The sequence below is a fragment of the Carassius auratus genome, chromosome 41, assembly GCF_003368295.1.
Source record: "Carassius auratus strain Wakin chromosome 41, ASM336829v1, whole genome shotgun sequence".
Classification (NCBI taxonomy): domain Eukaryota; kingdom Metazoa; phylum Chordata; class Actinopteri; order Cypriniformes; family Cyprinidae; genus Carassius; species Carassius auratus.
The window spans coordinates 22,451,278-22,470,277 of NC_039283.1; the positions used below are offsets into that span (position 1 = coordinate 22,451,278).

At 37.3% G+C, this 19,000-nt stretch overlaps 1 protein-coding gene across 1 annotated transcript in view; it reads right to left on the reverse strand.

Moving 5' to 3' along the window:
* Positions 1-18,216, reverse strand: part of LOC113059294 (eukaryotic translation initiation factor 3 subunit H-A-like) — a 45,696-nt gene extending 27,480 nt beyond the window's left edge. Inside the window, exons 1-2 of the mRNA XM_026227682.1 lie at positions 18,065-18,216; positions 9,484-9,640 (exon numbers count right to left, since the gene is read on the reverse strand). Coding sequence (XP_026083467.1) covers positions 9,484-9,640; positions 18,065-18,178 — 271 coding nt within the window. The 5' untranslated portion in view covers positions 18,179-18,216. The remainder of the gene's footprint in view (positions 1-9,483; positions 9,641-18,064) is intronic.
* Positions 18,217-19,000: the final 784 nt, after the last annotated feature.

Below are 19,000 nucleotides of genomic sequence, written 5' to 3' on the forward strand. Positions count from 1 at the left end.
TGCACGCGTTAATGTAGGTGTTGGGTCCAAGTTCACCTTGTCGAAATCCTAGTCCTCAACCAAATGGAATGGAAGATGTTTATATTGTCTATAATCTTAATTTTATGTTGACTTTTTACCTTTCGGGTCAAACATTGCATAGATTCATCTGTACTCTGAAAAAGTCTGTTAAAATTGAGTACAAGTCCACTTGAGTCCATAGAATTCATTCATAATTGAGGTCCAAGTATCCAAAATTTCCCATGTGGAAACAGAAACGTCACATGTCCAACCAAGACATGAACCTGCAGACAGCCAAAAGACCAATTAGTTGATTTTGAAGTAGTTTTGCACATCCTTAAATAAGACCCAAAAATGGCATCTACCCCAGGAAATGTCCCCAGTAGATGCTGCATATCAAATTCATTGTGGATTCAACAGTTGATGGGAAAATACTAAAAGCAAATTTTTCATGAGACGGCAACTAGAAGGCATGATGAGTGCTGGTGCCTGCGCCTGAAGATGGTTCGGGAGGAGAATCCTGTGGGGCCGGCGAGGTGTGCAGTGCAAAGAAAGAGAAGTAAAAGGAGGGCGAAACACAACAGCTTGAATGATGGGATGTATTTGTCAAATGAAGGGTTGCTGCTTTGGTCGACTCTCGTCCCATTAGAGCACAAGATATTGACTTGTATAAAGCAGGCTGATGTTTATTTTGCCCGTCCGCTTTTCTGCAGTGGTGGCAGCGCTGCATCAGGGTGTCAGGCACTCACAGGGCTCTCTTAACTAAGATTAATTGCAGCTAATCGTCGATGCATGGTGGAACACGGAACAAAGCGGGCCTCAGATCCTATTATGCAGCTGCTCGTGAGGAGAAAATTAGCTAGCTTGCACCGCCGACGCGAGGGGAGTCGTGGGAGCTCGTTATGTTGTTTGCTTCCAGTCACACATGCATCTGTCAATAAGACAGCGAGAAAACACATGCACTGGTGTGTCACCATGACAGACTAACATTGGCACAAGGACGAGCGCTCTGGCATGCTAGGATGGAAAGGGAATCGCTAGTTCCTCATTGTTTGATGCAACAACAGGCTCAAAAAGGGCATCTTTTCACATCTGCAGAAGGACTGTATCTTATCTGGACTTTAGATGGGGACAAACAACAACGGATCACGTGGTTTAACATGAACGTCATTTCAAGAAGTCAATTAAGCGGGAACCTATTTATTTTACACAGTAATGCCTTCTGGCTGCCTGCTGGATGAAATATGCCCCCCCAGAGAAGCAGATTATAACAAGCATTAGACAACAGCCATTATAATTTTTACATTATAATGTTATTAGTTTTGTGTTTGGCTTCTTTACTACTAGAATCTGTGTTGATGTCTATAAACATTTTAAGGTCAAGTTTATTCGAAATTCAATGTTTACAAGCATGCTAAAGTACTACTCTTGGAACAGAAAAATGGTTTTGTTTAAAAGGGTTTTAGTGGTCATGATGTCATTAGGAAGACAATGAAGTGTAGTTGAGCATCTTTGACAAAAGAAAGATTGCAGCTGTCTGGATGGAATTAAATTCGACCTGGATGAAACATTTTACAATTAGGGTTGCAAAAAAAAAAAATAATAATATATATATATATATATATATATAATTTTATATATATATATATATATATATATATATATATATATATATATATATATATATATATATATATATATATATATATATATATATATATATATATATATATATATATATATATATATATATATATATATATATATACCTGGGATTTTTTGGAAAAATCCAGAAATTTACAGAAGATTTTACACCCCTTTGCAACCCTATTTACAATAAGATTCATTTTAATTTAATTTATATAAAAGGTAGCATGAATTAATGAACACATTTTTACCATATTCATTTAATATGTATATATTTAATATAGTACAAAAACTATAAAATGTTACAATCCTACATAGTTCTCTGATGTTAAATGTTAACATACTGAAAAAAGGGAATTTAAAAAACAAAAAAATAATTAAAACGCTTAAAATTACATTTAAAAATACAAACAGAAATTCAAAACGCAATTCAAAATGTAACTAACGTCAAAGATGTCATCAAAATATTTTAATACTGAATTCCTATTTTATTTGAACACTGATTGGTCCATTTAAACACTTGACCATTACGCTGCAAAGAAGTGTCAAGTTTTGTGTCGATTCTCATACACAGCTGACATAATACATGACATTTTTTGTCAGCCAGAACTATAGCCTAAAATCCAAACTTCCCTAAATATTAACACGATTCTTCTGCTGCCACGCAAGCCCTGCCATTTCCTTCTGGAAATGCAAATCTGGTTTGTAGATTAATTATCCAATGTGATAGGATTGTGACATGTCAGTTCACAGCCTTTCATAATCTGACAGATGGCACTTAATTCTGTTGACGTGCTGGCAAAGTGCAACTTCAAGTGCTCTGCTACTGTTCAGCTGCAAAGCTAATTTGGAAAATACACTCTGCCTGCCACCACTTTTTCGATCACTATTGACAATCAATTTTTTAGTCTGCAATGATCCAACTGAAGCAACAATTGAAATGCAATTATTTACAGTTTAGTCTTATGAATCAATCTGCAAAGCATGTCAGTGTGGGGAGGAGAGCAATTTACATTATACAGAAGATTATGGTTTTCATAGAATTACTGTCTGTATCTGGATCATTTTTGTATAAATGCTATTTAAATGGTTCTTAGGTATTTTAAATGTCATTACATTTAGACTTCCTAAAAAGAGACTTAAAGACTGTCCTTGCAAAAAGCAGTTTGTACCTGGTGGATTTAAATCGAAGCAAACCTAGGAAAAAATTCATAGAAAGGTCCATGATTCTTCCAGGCCGCAAAATAACAAGAAATCTTATGTCTACAAGCCATGTTAGCTGAGCAAAGGGACACAAGAGTGATCGAAAAATATAGACATCAGTGGCACCCTGGGAAGTGACTTCATGCCTTCAATCGCTTCCCTTCATCGGACTCTGGAGTCACAGTGGCGTGATTCCCGGAAGATACTTGCTAGTCACTGAGGCTGATCTTCCTGCACTTGTGATTAATTATGCCTTGGAGAGAGGTGCAGAGCAATCTACTAAAACCGTGGACAGGACACATTCAGTGGTGGCATCAGGGACCATTAATAAATCAGGCCATTTAAGTAGAAGATGGGAACACTGCCAGGGTCATGATGGCGGGCCACGTCCCCTGAGAAACCAAACGGGGAAATGGATCGTGATTCCTCACTGATTAGCTTACCCTTAAGGTGTGCATTAGAAGCCAGTTGTTCAGGTGTCTGGTTGTTCTCAAGGTTTCCCAGCCGGTGGTTCAAGAAACCTCTAGGGGTTTACAGTGAAACGGCTGGAGTTTCATCAGATCAAATTCAATTAAATTTGAAAAATGTGGGTTTTATTTAAAAGACAGACATGACTTAACTTTAATCAATATGAAGGACTTAGAGTGCCACTTAAAATGTGCAACTAATTATATAATTGCATTGCCAAATAGCATCTAGTGTTTATTTATTTATTTTTATATATAAATTCACTACATTTGACTGCATTATTAAAAATGAAATAGAACCAGTTTCAAATACATCTATTTGCCATTTGAAATGCTTCCAATTAATTCAGTAGCAAGTCATGAGCATACTAGAATTGATGGCTTTGGCCTGTTTCTAAGAAAGAAGCGCAAAAAAAAAAAAAAAAAAAAAAAAATTATATATATATATATATATATATATATATATATATATATATATATATATATATATATATATATATATATATATATATATATATATATATATATATATATATATATATATATATATATATATAAAAAAGAAACCTTTTGACTAACTCCATATGAAGGACTAGGAAGGAAACATTACAAATTCACACATTAGAACCAGTAAAACAATAAAAAGACATACATGCACACACACACACTAAAATTACCAAAACCATAAAGCAAAAGAGATAAGAGCTAATAACTGAAATTTCTAAATATTCATAAATACGACAATCATAGATAAACTATACTTTAAAAAAGTTGGGAACGAAATACAACTTAATTGCCAAAAAAGTTATTAAAATAGCAATTTATCCATTTATTTTGCATTTGATTAGTAAGAGAAGCATGAGTGATTCTATCAAGCTAGAAATGAAAACTTAAGAACCATGTCATCTGAAAAAAAATTAATACAAATATGCATCTTAAAATATGCTAACTGCAGTAAAAAATTAAAAAATAATTGACAACAAATTATTTTAAATTAATGGCACTTAAAAGGTTTCAATACCATGGCTGCATAACCACCTCAGAGAATGCAGAAACGTTCAATAATTTAACAATCCATTGTCAACTATTTTTCATGTACCATTACATAACTACTCCTAATTTAAGAGTTAAGTCAGACGCCCACATCAGTTCGGAAAAATTGTGAAATCTCAGGAGGCACTTCAAGCAACTGACCTGACATAACATGTCAACACGAGTTGGATTTTATTTGGTCAGGTTGATTACAAATGGGTGAACACACCTGCCCTGACCTGCCATACATGTGAACAGCACAGGCCAACTGGAAAGTTTGTTCGATTCAATGTGGAGGGGTGCGGTGGGCTAGATAAGCTTATCTAAGGTCCACATTGTGGGTCTAATCTTAGAGCAGTGCACATGGCTGGCAGTGCCTGTCCCTGTAGCGTCCCGCTTAATCGATAACCGCCGCACACCTGAAGCTGTCAGCCTGTAGTCTCCACATCTCACCCAGCTCCCACGGCGTGACGCCCCTCTGTCATCTCTCACCTCCCTTCACATGAGCTCAATGAATCAGCAGATGTCAGAAGAACCCCGGAAACTTGAATCAAGTTCAGGGTCACTGCTTTCAGTGATGTGCGTGGATATTCAACCAATAATCAAGTGCACTGCATCAATTCTTCCAAACGCTCACGCTGGTGCTGGGATGAGCTCCACTGTAATCAGTCTGCTCTCGGACGGTTTCCACGTCAGTCTGCCAGACCACCAGCTGAACACTCACGAACACGGCCTAAAACTCTAGACTAACATATTCACAGGTTTGAAAGCCTGGAATCAAAATTTGGGATTTCTAATAGAGTTTAACCATCCTGGTGTTAACTCTTTTTTTTTTAAATGGGTAGAACTTTGTGTTATGGGTCAAATAGACTCACATTGATTTATTAATGCAATTTGCCGAAAATGAAAAACACTAAACCTCTAATACAGATTGTCAGACTAAAAATATAAAAACGTGAAAAATTCCCATCTGGTTTTATTTTGGTAGTGGTCAGTTAGACAAATTTTTGTTCAAAATGAGTTTTTTTCCTCGCACTTGTCATAATTTTTTGTAGTGACCAACTGCACACTCAGGTGCAAATAACTATGGAGAGTATCTAACATTATTTGTATGTGGTGTAAGCAGTATTTATCACGTAGTGCTTTCTGACTTTGTTAGGTCTGGTTCTTAAACTCTTGGGTTAAATGGACTTCTCAGACTTTAATGTAAAAAAATAAAAAATAAATATAAAAAAAAACAACAACAACCAGTTACAGGCTATGACAATTTTTTTGACTGTGAAACCTGGATCGAGAAACTGTAAATGCTCCACGGACGATTCAGAAGACAATTCTTCAGTTTCATGTAAACTGAGTTTGTTTTTCATATTTTGGTTTTCTGCTTTTTAGCCGACTCTTTTTCTTGATCTTTGGCAAATTGCATGAAATCCAATGAGGGCTTCAAAATTTGACCCCAACACAATTCATAAAATGTATACAGCCTTTACAAAACACCTTTAAATTTCGAAATTTTGCATGCAAATTAATGACTAAATGATAACTTTTAAGTCAGATGTGGGTCAAACTGACCTAAACACAACAGGAGGTCAAAACACATTTTTGTAATGGTCTACCAATTAAGTAAATGTCAAAATTAATTCAAATTCATCCTGAATGAAGTTGTCACTCAATAGGGGCTACCTAGTTTGGTTCAAAATGTTTGATTGTACTTCCTGATTAACTTTTACTTTGCACAAATTAAAGACAAGTTATTTGTTTGATAACTTGCACTTATGATAACTTAATAAAAAAGGGTTAAACGGTTGAGCTTGACAAATAATGTCAGCAACATGTAAACTTTCAGAAAATGCATATTTGCTTATTTACATTTTTATTCATTCAAAGTACTTCATCACAAGAAATCTGACAGAGCTAATAATACAATTTCAGACATAATAGAAAACTATATTTGCTAGAAAAGTGAAATGTGGATTTCTTTATTAGATTACATTATACTAGAATGCAAGAGGGCTTTTGAATACTTCAATCTGATTGGCTGACAAACGTTCAAAAGGTGTACAATTATTTTTAGGGAAACAAACTAAACATTACTAAGTATAATTGCACACAAACTTGTTAGCAATACTCTGACAAATTTATCAGTAATTGTAGTGAGGTATTAACAGCGCTGTTCTTGAAACAGAATCTACGATTAGGCTACATAAGTTTTTGATCTAATAGACCCTAAAAAAATTGCAAAGGTCCTTAAACATTCCCAAAAACCCTCAGCCAATTCCTCTGGTCTTCTATTTCTAAAAAGTACCACAATAAAAGAGAAACCCAATAATGTCACCTGTTCAAAACTTTCGGGAATAACCAACAGAATATCAGGAGCAAACACAAGAAACTTTCCTTCGGCATCCTATAGATGGGTAATCTGCCTCAATTTAAGATGCACTTATCCAAATCCCATTACTCATCAAGCACAGACAGAAAAAACACTGTGTGCTTGATAGGATGGACTGACTGATGAGCCGCAAGTGTGGTCTATGAGACAGGACTTACCAGGCAGCTCACGTCGAGCCAAACTACATAACCACAGACAACATTTTTCTTTCATGTAGGGAATGTCAAAAGTACCTGTATTTTGGGATCAAGTCTATCCTAAAATTAAACCAATAAAATGGAATGACACTAGTCTTTCTACAATATCTTTACAACAAAGCACAAACAACGGCTTTCAAATCGCTGCATTAATTTAGCAGATGACCGATAACCTAATAAGAAATACAAAAGCACCATCAAAACAGCAGAGAGTTGAACTTGCATTTTCATGGATTAAAAAAATATATAAATATTTATAAATAGTCTTTAAAGTGGATTTTAATTGGTCTGTTGTGTACCGACTAGGGGAGCTCCGACTGATTGGCTTCCGATCGTTATCTGCCAATAATGGCTTGGAGAAGTTTGATCGGCAGTCTCTAAAATAATGGAAAATGGAATGGTGAAATAATAACATTAAAGTACAATGAAAAGCAAGCATTAAAAGGAGTAAACAGGAGAAAACAATCTTTCATTCAAAACAATGCGAAACACCTGAAATACCCCTTAAATGGAAAACAAATCAATATCATGAATTAAATCAATAAATAAAAGGCATAAGGGAAAGTATGCATAAATAAATGACATGAAATGCATTTACGCTTACATTACATTGTGCTTTATTGCAAAATTCCCCTAATAATTGCAATGTTTAATGACTTTAGTCTATTAAATCCCACCATATTTGTGACCGGTTCACTTTAATTGTTAAACGAGTGCGTTCACTAGCATAATTTAATGCAATATCAAAATTAGTATGGAGAACAGAGAAGTTTCACTGGTGGCATCTACTTGAATTCCTAATGTTGAGAGTGAACAGCCAGAGAGCTGCCTCTTGATCGACTGGCCGGTTTGCAATAACGAAGCGAATCCTTGTGGTAAATATATGAGCAGATGTACAGTACCTGAGTTCAGGCCTGCTCTTATCACGGCAAGTGTATCTCTGGATCCACATAACAGGCATTGCTGTATTGATTCAAGTCACGGCAGCATTAGGGAGCGATATTTCTTGCGCCGGCTGAAGAGATAAAGCACGTCCTTGGACACCATCACCAGTTTGGTCTCTAGTGCTGCTACATCTAGACATCTATTGCAGCTTGTTAGTGCTCAGCCGAACGGTTCAACGCCGCTAACAAGCAGCACCTAACGGCAAGGTCATTCACTCAGTCAAAGCGCCAAGGATGGGGCCTGACCTCTCCAAGACGCCTGACGCCAGGCCGATAAAAGGTCCAGGAGATAATTACAACCACCACTGGACCAGGCCAGCACAGAAAACTAATAAACACTTCCTGTCATGGACCGAATACAATACTCCAGCTGGAGAGAGAAGACAACAAGAAGCACAAAGCAAGCTACAAATAACGGCAGAATATCCCAGTATGACACGAATATCACCGCAGGGGTAGATGCGCGCAATTAATTAAAATAATCAAGACTATTGAGTGCATCAATGAACTGTTTAAATGCTTAAATTAGTCCGTATGCAAAATTGACAACCAGCCTTAACCAAGCAGCCTGATCCACAGATACATGATGCACAAATCATCATGGTGAGAATCAAAATTATTTGAATGAAATTGAATTTGCTGTATGTTGTGCAAATACAACCCAACATGCAATGCAAGGCTGTGCGATATGGCAAAAACTAAACTTAATCTTGTTTTTTTTTTTTTTTTACACATTTGAGCAATTTCAAATAACTAGTCACCTTTGAACTACTACTAGATTTTCACGCAACCGCTGAAAACTCATCTCTTTCAAAGCTGCTTGACCTCATCGTAAAAAAATAATTATAATAATAATAAATGGTCTCTATTCATTTATTCCTTCTCTTTCTAGCCTGTGCTTAAACTTGATAGTACAAGCACTTCCTGTGTCTGTTTGCCTCTTTAAGAAAAATCGCTTTATGTATCCCCCAATTTTAAAATTGATAAGTGTCTGCAAAATGACTAAATGTAGTACTAAGTTATTATTAATAGTTGTTATTATTATTAAAATATATTTAACAAATACCACAGTTTTAAAAAAAACCTGTTATAGGTTTTTCATTTATTGCAATGGAGGAGTTGGTGGAATCAAACAGTTGTATTGAAACTGGTAATTTGCAGTGACCGCTTTATCAATTACAACGGGAGTCTTCAAGTTTTACCGCTCTGCTTGCTTTGTACTATTTCTTCCAATATGAAGAGTTCTGTTTTCCATGTTTCTAAAAGGATCAGAGTTGACTGTTTAGTCACTGTCTTGATTTAATTATGTATAAAACAGCAATTAATTAATTCAGGAAGACCACTCGCAGCTCGTTTGTGTTTCAACAAACTAGAGTCGACCCATATAAAGCAGGTATTTTAATGCAAATTCTATTAATCAAATTGAATCGTGATTACACTATAAAAATAAAATAAAAAAATCAAGTGAAAAGCAATTCCCCTTTCCACAGTTCTCTTGCCCTGAAATCCAAATAATTCCTCTCTCGCCGCTTGCCAGAGCGCCGAGTGCAATCATCAATGATTAACTGTCCAGAGAATGGAGCTCTGGAGATTGCCGTGCACCTCACCTTCATCGAATTCGACATCATCTTCAGTGTGCTGCGGGAAGGGGAAGCAGTTTGTGATCTCCAGACTGTCTTCAACCACCAGTCCAAGCAGAACACCCTGAACCACCTCACTACCCTGGCCCTCCTCCTGGTAGTGCTTAATGATCTTCAACACCACCTGCAGACACACACAAACACACAGCTTGATCAGGAACCGAAGAGGAAACACTTCTTGCAAAACAAAATTTGGGATCGCCGAAGCAAACAGAATATATGATGCAATTTCTCCTCAAGGTGTTTAAAGTGTATTTGCGTTGCCTTTGCAGGAGCAACAGTGGACAGAAATAACGTTTATATGAGTTTATTGCATGAAGATTTGTGAGGTGTAACCAGGTACACAACTGCACTCACACACACTTGAAAGAACTGGTTAGCATTTAACTACGCAAGCAATAAAAAAGGCAGATTTGCATGCTCTACTAGACTTAAAGCACATGAAAGCAACTAAATGGTATACTTTCCCCAGATTAATTAAAGTACAGTAAGGAAACTGTTTTTCCATTAAGTCTTCTGAAATGTTTATATATGCAAGAGGCATTATCTAATTAAATATGCATTGATTTGCATGCATGAAGCCAGGATCAAAATTTGAGTCACATTCGAGTTAAAGGTTTTTACAGAGGAGATTTTGGATCTCTTTTTGTCACTCCATTAGTCACTACTGTCAACATTCAGAGAGAGGGAAAAAAAAAAAAAATAAAAAAAATAAACACCATACACTCATGTTTTTAGGAATAAAACGTGTCAAATCTGGCAAGTGATACATGAACAAACCTTTCTGAAAAAGCTTTCATATTAAAAGATATGAAAAACTATAAAGTCTGGTCTATTTAAATGCTCATAAATAAAGAATTCTGACTCGGTTCATGAGAGAACAGCCTTTGAAAAGATATGTACTGTAACTGAAATCAACATATGCAAATAATTGAACTGGAACACGATGTTGGATGTTTTCTTTCCACAAAAATGTATATTTGCTTTAAATGGGACGCTCTGCAGTGAATGGGTGCCGTCAGAATGAGTTCAAACCACTGATAAAAACATCACAATAATCCACAGCACTCCAGTCCATCAGTTAATGTCTTTAAGTAAAAAGCAGCATGTTTGTAACAAATCCATCATTAAAGCACTTTAACTTCAAATCATCACTTTCTAATCTACATCGGATATGGCCTCAAGGTGAGTACATTTTCAGCAAATTTCTATTCCTTTTGAAAGCTCTGAATTTTCTGACCCCAATCAGACATGTTTCTACATTAAAAACACATTAGAGAACAATAATAATCATACGTTTTGTACATTTTTATGCTTAATTAAGATGCAGTAATAAGCAATCCATCTCAGCTGACCACTTGCTATCGGATGACCCGAGACGGATGCTCATTCCAGGTTTATATGTTTGCCCATGTGCTTTAGACCGCTCTAAGGAGAATATTAATGCGTGCAAGGTTCAATTTAAAGACTGGCAGAGAGGGAATATATGTCTGTGCTCAAACAGCAATGAATGTGAAGAGCAGGCATGTTGCTTTAAAACACAAGTTGGAGAGCTAAATGGCAGATTGCTCCTCCATCTTAACGTGGTACTCTGTGACCACTCAGAGCAGAAAAAGATGGAGAAAGACCTGGGGTTAATGGAAGAACAAATACACTCACTGTCTAATTACTACGTCTGCACAGCCTCTCTGAATACCAATCCACCAGGGGTTTTCTTCCAAGTCCTACAGAAGAGCCAGTTCACGCTGCCCAAGGCCTGATGGGATGTGTTTGTTTTACTCAGAAGGGACACAGCATTTTATACTGCCAATTTCTGATGGCTTACTAAAGTGCATCAGGATATCTGTTATTTCATACAGAGTATCGAAGCAGGAGATGCATTTAGAGCGTACAGATACTGCACAAACGAGCGGAAGTCACATTTACTGTTATTTCAGCAGATAAGAGTGGAACAAACCAATTCCAACCTCAAATCACTGCTATAGACAACCTTTGTTTTTTATACACACACACACACACAGAGTGAAACATGATTTTATGACATTAGGTTGCATTAATTGTTCTCAAATGCTTCTATTGGCTCACCAAAGTGGACAGAACATGTGCTTCAACATCATCTGACTAATCAAAATTTAGCAGAATCTTTTAAAAACACTGCTGTGCTTCTCGAATGCAAAAACATGGCCTGTATGTATGATTCAACATGAAATTTTAAAAAGTTTGTGTGAATATTAATAGGGTCCTGCAAAAATAACTTCATAAGCTTGAGAAAGTGTCCAGTCAGGAATCTTATTAAATATTCATGAGCCAAAACCTTTACAACAGTAGGATGTTACTTGTAAAGCTGATCAGGACACACTTAACATCATTCTGTCAGTCAGCAAGTTATACCTGCTGCGTAAATGTCATCTGATATAATTAGTATTCGATAGATAGATATTTAATTTTTAAAGAGATTAAAACATACTGCAAGAATGCAAAAATAAATCAAAATAAATGCAGACTATAAAAACATCAATCTTATTAACCCCAAACTTTTGAATGGTAGTGTGTATATTTAAGTCAACAACCACAAAATAAACCCACACACAGACCAGCTTTACTCAATAATATGAACGTAAAGCAATGCAACTGACCAATCAGAATAAAGCATTCCAGATGGTAGCATAACAAGGTGTAATAGACTTTAGATCAATCTTTTTTTTTTTTTTTTGCATGAAGAGTCATTAAAAGGAATCATAAAGGCACCGACATCATTAAGTGGAATCGTAATCATTAAAAACCTTACGATTCCCCATCGCTCCCCTCCTGTAGCCTGAAGCTGCATGGAACAAATCTGCCATCATTTACCACATTCATAAAACAGAGGCAATATTACACAATTCTCTGGGTGCGAGTAACATGTCAAGCCCAACTGAGCGGACAGCGCTCGCCACATCCCAGCTGTAAAGATATATGAAGCATTTCATGGTGGCGCGTTAAATTAATTATAGATGGACTCCCTGTAAACAAAGTCATAACCTTTGGCTTTAAAAACTCCACACAGATGGTGGTCTGACATATGGTGGGCGTCCATGGCACCTCATTTCCACATGAGCCAGAGGCTCTATAGGTTGCGTTCCAAAGCTGATTTGTGCCTCTTGAGGGTTTGTAACATGCTTTAAGGTCAGCAAAAAAACAAAAAAAAGCTGTAAAGTCAATACTCTCTGAGCTGAGCCCTGCCAATCTGATCATTTCGAGTCGAGGCGTCATGCTGGAAGATTTGTGAAAAAGCCTGTTCCCCCAAATCATTCAGGAGGGAAGTCACACACCTGCTTCCTCAAATGAACGGAGCTGCGCTTGGTTGGCCAATACAGTCAGTAAAACACAAAGCCAGCGGCAAAGACGACGAAGCGCGGTGAAACACTCCATACGGCAGAGAGATGCGAGGGAATACGGATGTCACTAATTGCCTGAGCAGTTGTAACGCATAAGAGAACAGGAAACAGCAGCATCCAATTTCCTGTTGTTCCAGTCTTAGGGTTTGTATCATCATTCATTTGATTCAAGGCAATTAATGGCTGATTAAATGACTAAACATGCTCCACTCCTCACTGATCTTAATGGTTTAATATATATAAACATTAACATTAATCTACTGTCATTAACAGTTATGTGAGGCAAAATAAATTTACACATTTCTTAAAGGGTACATAACATACACCATTTCATCTAATCTCATGTTAATCTTGAGTACCTATAGAGTAGTACTGCATCTTTCATATCTCCAAAAAGTCTTTAGTTTTATCGGATTTATAAAAGAAATACAGCTTTCCGATTCTTTCCGGAAAAAGTCGAGCTCCTGGAGGCGTGCCGTGGGCGGAGCTAGAATAATGATGTTCTGTGTTGTTTCCAACAAAAGACAGAAATCTGATGCAGTTCTACTTAAATGTATGGGGTGTTTTATCACAGGGACGGCTCCATGTTTTAATAGCAAACGATGTGCAAATACAGCATTGACCTGGGCCTCGTTTATAAAACATTCATCACTCAGATGACCAGAACACACAAATGGATTTGATAATCATCAGGTTACACTGGCAACCAGTTGCCGCTCGCATCAAATTCAAGGTACTGATGCTTTCCTACAAGACGACCACTGGCACGACACCAACTTACCTAAACCTGGTTAAATCTTATGTGCCCTCCAGAAGTTCACACTCTGCAACTGAACGACGCCTTGTGGTAATATCCCAAAGAAGTTCAAAAATCACAATCCTTTTCCTGGACTGTGCCCAGCTGGTGGAATGACCTCCCAATCTCGATTCGTCTTTACTCACTTTCAAGAAACATCTAAACCTCATCTTTTTCACCTGCACTTAACCAACTAATAATAGCACTTTTCCTTTTGTCTTTTCATTAAAAAAAAATAAAATAAAAATTCCTAGCTATGCGATCTGTACTAGACTAACAGACTTCTCATGGCACTTGTATACTGTTGTTGTTCTATTCTTGACTTGACTGCTTCTATTGTTCTCAATTGTAAGTAGTTTTGGATAAAAGCGTCTGCTAAATGATTAAATGTAAATACACTCCGTTACTGCCCCAGAAAAGTAAACTGCATCCACTGTTCATGTAACGCTAGTTCTTTGGGAAGCTGAACAAGGTAAACTTTCCCTCACATCCAAAAACACACACCTATTTGGAGACATTCTCAAACAAATCCTATGCAGCGCTGCCGACGATTTCCTGATGAAGCATGTTGATTGCACGTTTGTTTGAACTCAGAGGGAGTGTCAGCCACATTAAAAAAAAAGTTAACAGCTTAAGTCATTTGTGGATTTATGCTTATTGGAGACGCAAACCATTTCAAACGATTCAGTTCGAGTTGGTGAACTGGTTCAAGAAGATCCGGTTACATCGAATGATTAATTCGCGAACCAGATATCACAAACTGCTTTGTCTTCTCTTCCGTGTCTGTTGTGAGAGTTCAAAACAATGCTGAAAAGTCGTAGTTTTTGTTATTTTTGGACCTTAAAAATTTTTTTAACTGACCCTCTGATGTCACATGGACTACTCTGATGATGTTTTTTCTTACCTTTCAGGACATGAACAGTATACCGTGCACAGTTTCACTGAGAAATCTCGGACTAAATCTAAAATATCTTAAACTGTTCCAAAGATAAACTGAGGTCTTATGGATTTGGAACGACATGAGGGCGAGTTATTAATGACAATTTAGATTTTTCGCTGAACTAACCCTTTAACATTAACCAATTGCCTGTGCAACCATGCTGACATCAGCTGAAAAGAAAACAGTTTAAGGCAAGAGCTACTTTTAACATTTTGACACGTTAAAAGCTCTAGTCCGCTTTATGCAAAAGCATTTCATAACAACCATCAGACAAAAACAGCGTTGCCACAATCAGCTCATATCCTCCACTCACTTGCCCTGAACCCCGTCAGTCAAACAAGGCATCAGCGTGGGCCTAAGGAACCTCAGGGGGCTGGCTTTTACCATGGATTCAAAGCGGCACTCCACCCCCCTGTTCTCCTTCTCCATCAGCTGGGTGTCAATAACAGAATACTTAATGAGGGCATGCAGCATGCGTTCCAGCAGCAGCGGCGCTTTGACTCCTGTTCACGGGGCCAGCGCAGACTACACAGCCCCATCAAAGCAGCAAAACACAGCCTCAACACTTCATCTAATGATCACCTGTGAACTCAGGAGAATTGCACGCTTGCCAGTTCTATTTTTGATAGGCGCTTTTGTTTTGCAGTGACTAGCATTCTCTCTGCGGCGTACTGCGAGCGTTCTTTCTTGCTTTCAAACTTGCCTCAGCTGAGGGGTGACGCAATCCACAAGCCCAAGGCTATCAGGCATAAACACATTCCCCACGGATCACGCTGACGTGAACGTCTGTCCCTGTCAGTTAGCCGAACAATGACGCGCAGACATAGCCCGATGACTGTAGCTTGGGTAGGACGAGCCCTATGATCCATCTTCATAAAACAATGACGAAACTAAATCTAACAACCACACACTAAATCGCCTCGTAAAATGAACAGCCTGAGACAACATCGTAACTGAACGGTTTAACACCAAGCGTACAAATGAGCTCGTACTTCAGATTTGCAATGCTGGTAGGAGAAACCTGAAGAGCTTGATATAAGGCCTAGCAGTGAAATGTCAAATAACAACTGGAAACAAAACTAAATTTAAAACAAAATACTGTACTGATTATTGCTGTAACTTTTTTTCTTGTTAATTTTAACTAATTATTTAAACTATAGAAAATTAAATCATGTACAGTTTTTTTTTTTAACTCGTGTTTTTTGGACAAAACGTATTAATAAAATAAAAATAGATTTTTTACACACACATGAAGACGGGATAAAAGATGTAAAACATTCTTAGGGCAAACGTTAAAGGAAAAATTCACCTAAAATTTTAATTACCATTCAGAATTCACTGATATTATTTACAGATAATCTCATCTGCTGCTGGAAATCTCATTTGTGGTTTTCAAACAATCACGTAGCAAGTGAGAACATATTGTATAGTGTGTTAATAATGCATCTGAAGTCATTATTAAGGTCAGCACCGTTAGTTTAACAAGCGCAAATGAGATTTAATAACCCCAGTTGAGAGGAAAGCGATTGAAAAATTGCTATTTTTTAATTATATATTTCACTCTGTTCCTCTCACAAAGCTATTTTATGTCTTAAGGCCTGAAATAAATCAAAATTTCAAATAAGCAACTTTTTGGGAGCTTGAAGTAATTCATCCAGTCTCTTTATTTGCAAAAGAGCAGCTCTGCTTAATATCTCCTTTTGTGCTCACAGAAGAAAACACTATGGCAAGTATTTAAACATAGGATGGATGAAAACAATGGACAGATGCAAGCGACAGTCCCATCATGGTCATCCTACATCCAAAATGCAGTAACTACTACAGCGGATAGTGCCAGGATGTGCTTTTCTTGAGACAACTTCGCCCTCTGTTGGCAGTGATGCATAACGCAGGCCACTGCCACATCTGTACTGCATCAACCTCAAACTCAGACAAGCTCTTTAATTAAGCAAGCCCTTCAGTTCTACTGCACACCAGGAGATAAACAACAGACTGTCCGCATGCATTACGCTGATGGTAATTGGAGGGTTAAGATCAAATGCCAAACTCTCGACAATCTTCAGCCTTTATCTACCGGGAATCACTGGTCTGTATAAGGGAATGCAGGCTAATGGTGTAGAATGACTTCCAAAAACAATTCCATTAAGCAACTTTTCCACTGTGAAAACGTTTTAGAACTAGAGCAGATCATATTCATATATTTCAGCCAGACGGGCAAAGTGAGCCTTAAATCAATAAACGACGTTCTGTGCTGGTGATGGTCTCAGACCGGATTTATTTTCAATATTTTAAAGAATGTTTGTAACAAAACAGTAGCAGTTAGCCCCTGACTTCCATAGCATCAAATAAAGCAAATATGGAATACTGTGGAAGTCAAAGGTTGAGGTCGTCCGTTTTGCCAATTTATCGGCACCGATAGTTGATTGCTGGAACAATCGGTTATCGGCAAGAATTCATGCCGATATTTTTCCAGGTTGCATCCGTTGCTGGAGCGACTGAGAAGGCTCGGTTTCATTGTACAGGGCAAGAGCGGCCTCTAGTGATTGAAATCACTGACAGCACATGCTGTTTGTTTAGACACATAACACTGCACACTGAGCAGAGCAAGAAACTTAGTTTTTGTTCAGCATCCATTTTAAAACCTATCAGTTAATCAATTAAGTTTTCAACATTAATTACGCATTCGGTGTCTGGGAGTAACCTTAAACTGCTTACAGTTATGTAATTTAATTACTAAATAAATGTCATTGCAATCGGTTACAGGTACGGAGAACAAAAAATACAGTTAAATTAGTTACTTGAGAAAATGTTAAGGGGGACTCATTTACATTTTTCACACACCCACATAGAGATTTAATTGCATCAAGCACTGATCAGCACATAAATTTCTTTTTTTAATTATCACTCAGTCAGTTATGGATTACCTTGGAAGGGGTTTGTCTTTCACAACTTTTGTGTCTCCTAATATGGGACACTGGAGCACAAAACCAGTTATTAGCAGCACGGGTATATTTGTAGCATTTGCCAACAATACATTGTATGGGACTAAATTATCGATTTTATCTTTCATTATCATTACGAGGTTACGTTAAGATCATGTTACATGAAGATATTTCATATTATATATATATATATATATATTAAGGGGGGGGGGGGTTTCATTTTTCACAACCCCCCATAGAGATATTTTTTATAAATTACACTGCTGTAAAATACGTTACACCAATTTCAGGAGTTAAGGACACGGAATAGGAAACATGATTATTCAATAACAGCTTCATTTCCTATTTGGGTTCATGTATATGCTTTATTTCTTCAGATTAGCTGCGCCCATATTTTCAGCGCGCTTCTTTGATACAGTGAAGGCTGAGCTTCACCTACAACCTCCAGCTGAACACAACACGAGTCTCCGACAAACTAAACATAAGCACTCACCAGCCCATCGATCTGGATCTGTTTCACCGGGGTCTCCAGCGGACTGGAGCCAGAAGCAGCGGATTCTTTACGGCTGGCCATTGTCTGACGAAGAAGGAAAGGGCCAAAGCACATGCAAGAAGCTTTATCCGGAACGACGCGACTACTTCCTGTGTGAAAACTTAAGAAGAAGACCTTTACCTTGTCAAAATAAGAGTCGCGATTTATCGACCTAAATTAGTTATTCTGACGTTTTTGTCCTAAAATTAAAAGCACGGATACTGCATTGCGATATTAATCACATAATAAGTTAGAAGCTCACACTAGAAGTTAACTGACCACATACAGAGCATTGGCTGTATTTAAAATAGAGTAGTTACTGGACTACTGCGTAGTGAGCAGTGCATACTGCATACTATTAACCATAATCATTTTAAACAATAGATATTACGCAAAAGTAAACGTTTGAAACAGTGGTATATTGATGTCAACCGTCATTATGCTGCAGTTATCGTCACGCAAACGGAAAAAAAATATTTAGTTTTTTTGTTTTCAAATAATTAAAAATAGCATTGCATTGTGGGATTGCTACAAAGAACTTTGATAATTCTGCAAATGGATTAAATATAATCGAACCAAAAAAAATGTCATGTCTATGTAATGTGGTGCTAATAATATCCTGAGCAGTGGCGGTTCTACACAGAGGCCTAGGGAGGCCCGTGCCTCTGTAGACATGTCCCTGGCCACCCCCGTGCTGAAAAAAATAAAAAGTAATATGATTTTACGGGCGAGTACCAAAAGCGGAACTAATGTGACGCAACGTTCTACACAGGTAAATTAGTGCAGCGCACCCAAACACTTAGGGACTTAATCATATTCATGGATGCAAACATCGCGTATTTTTCACATCAGTTTGGGTGACTTGGTCATCTGAAGCAATTCCATAGCTTAATGTTA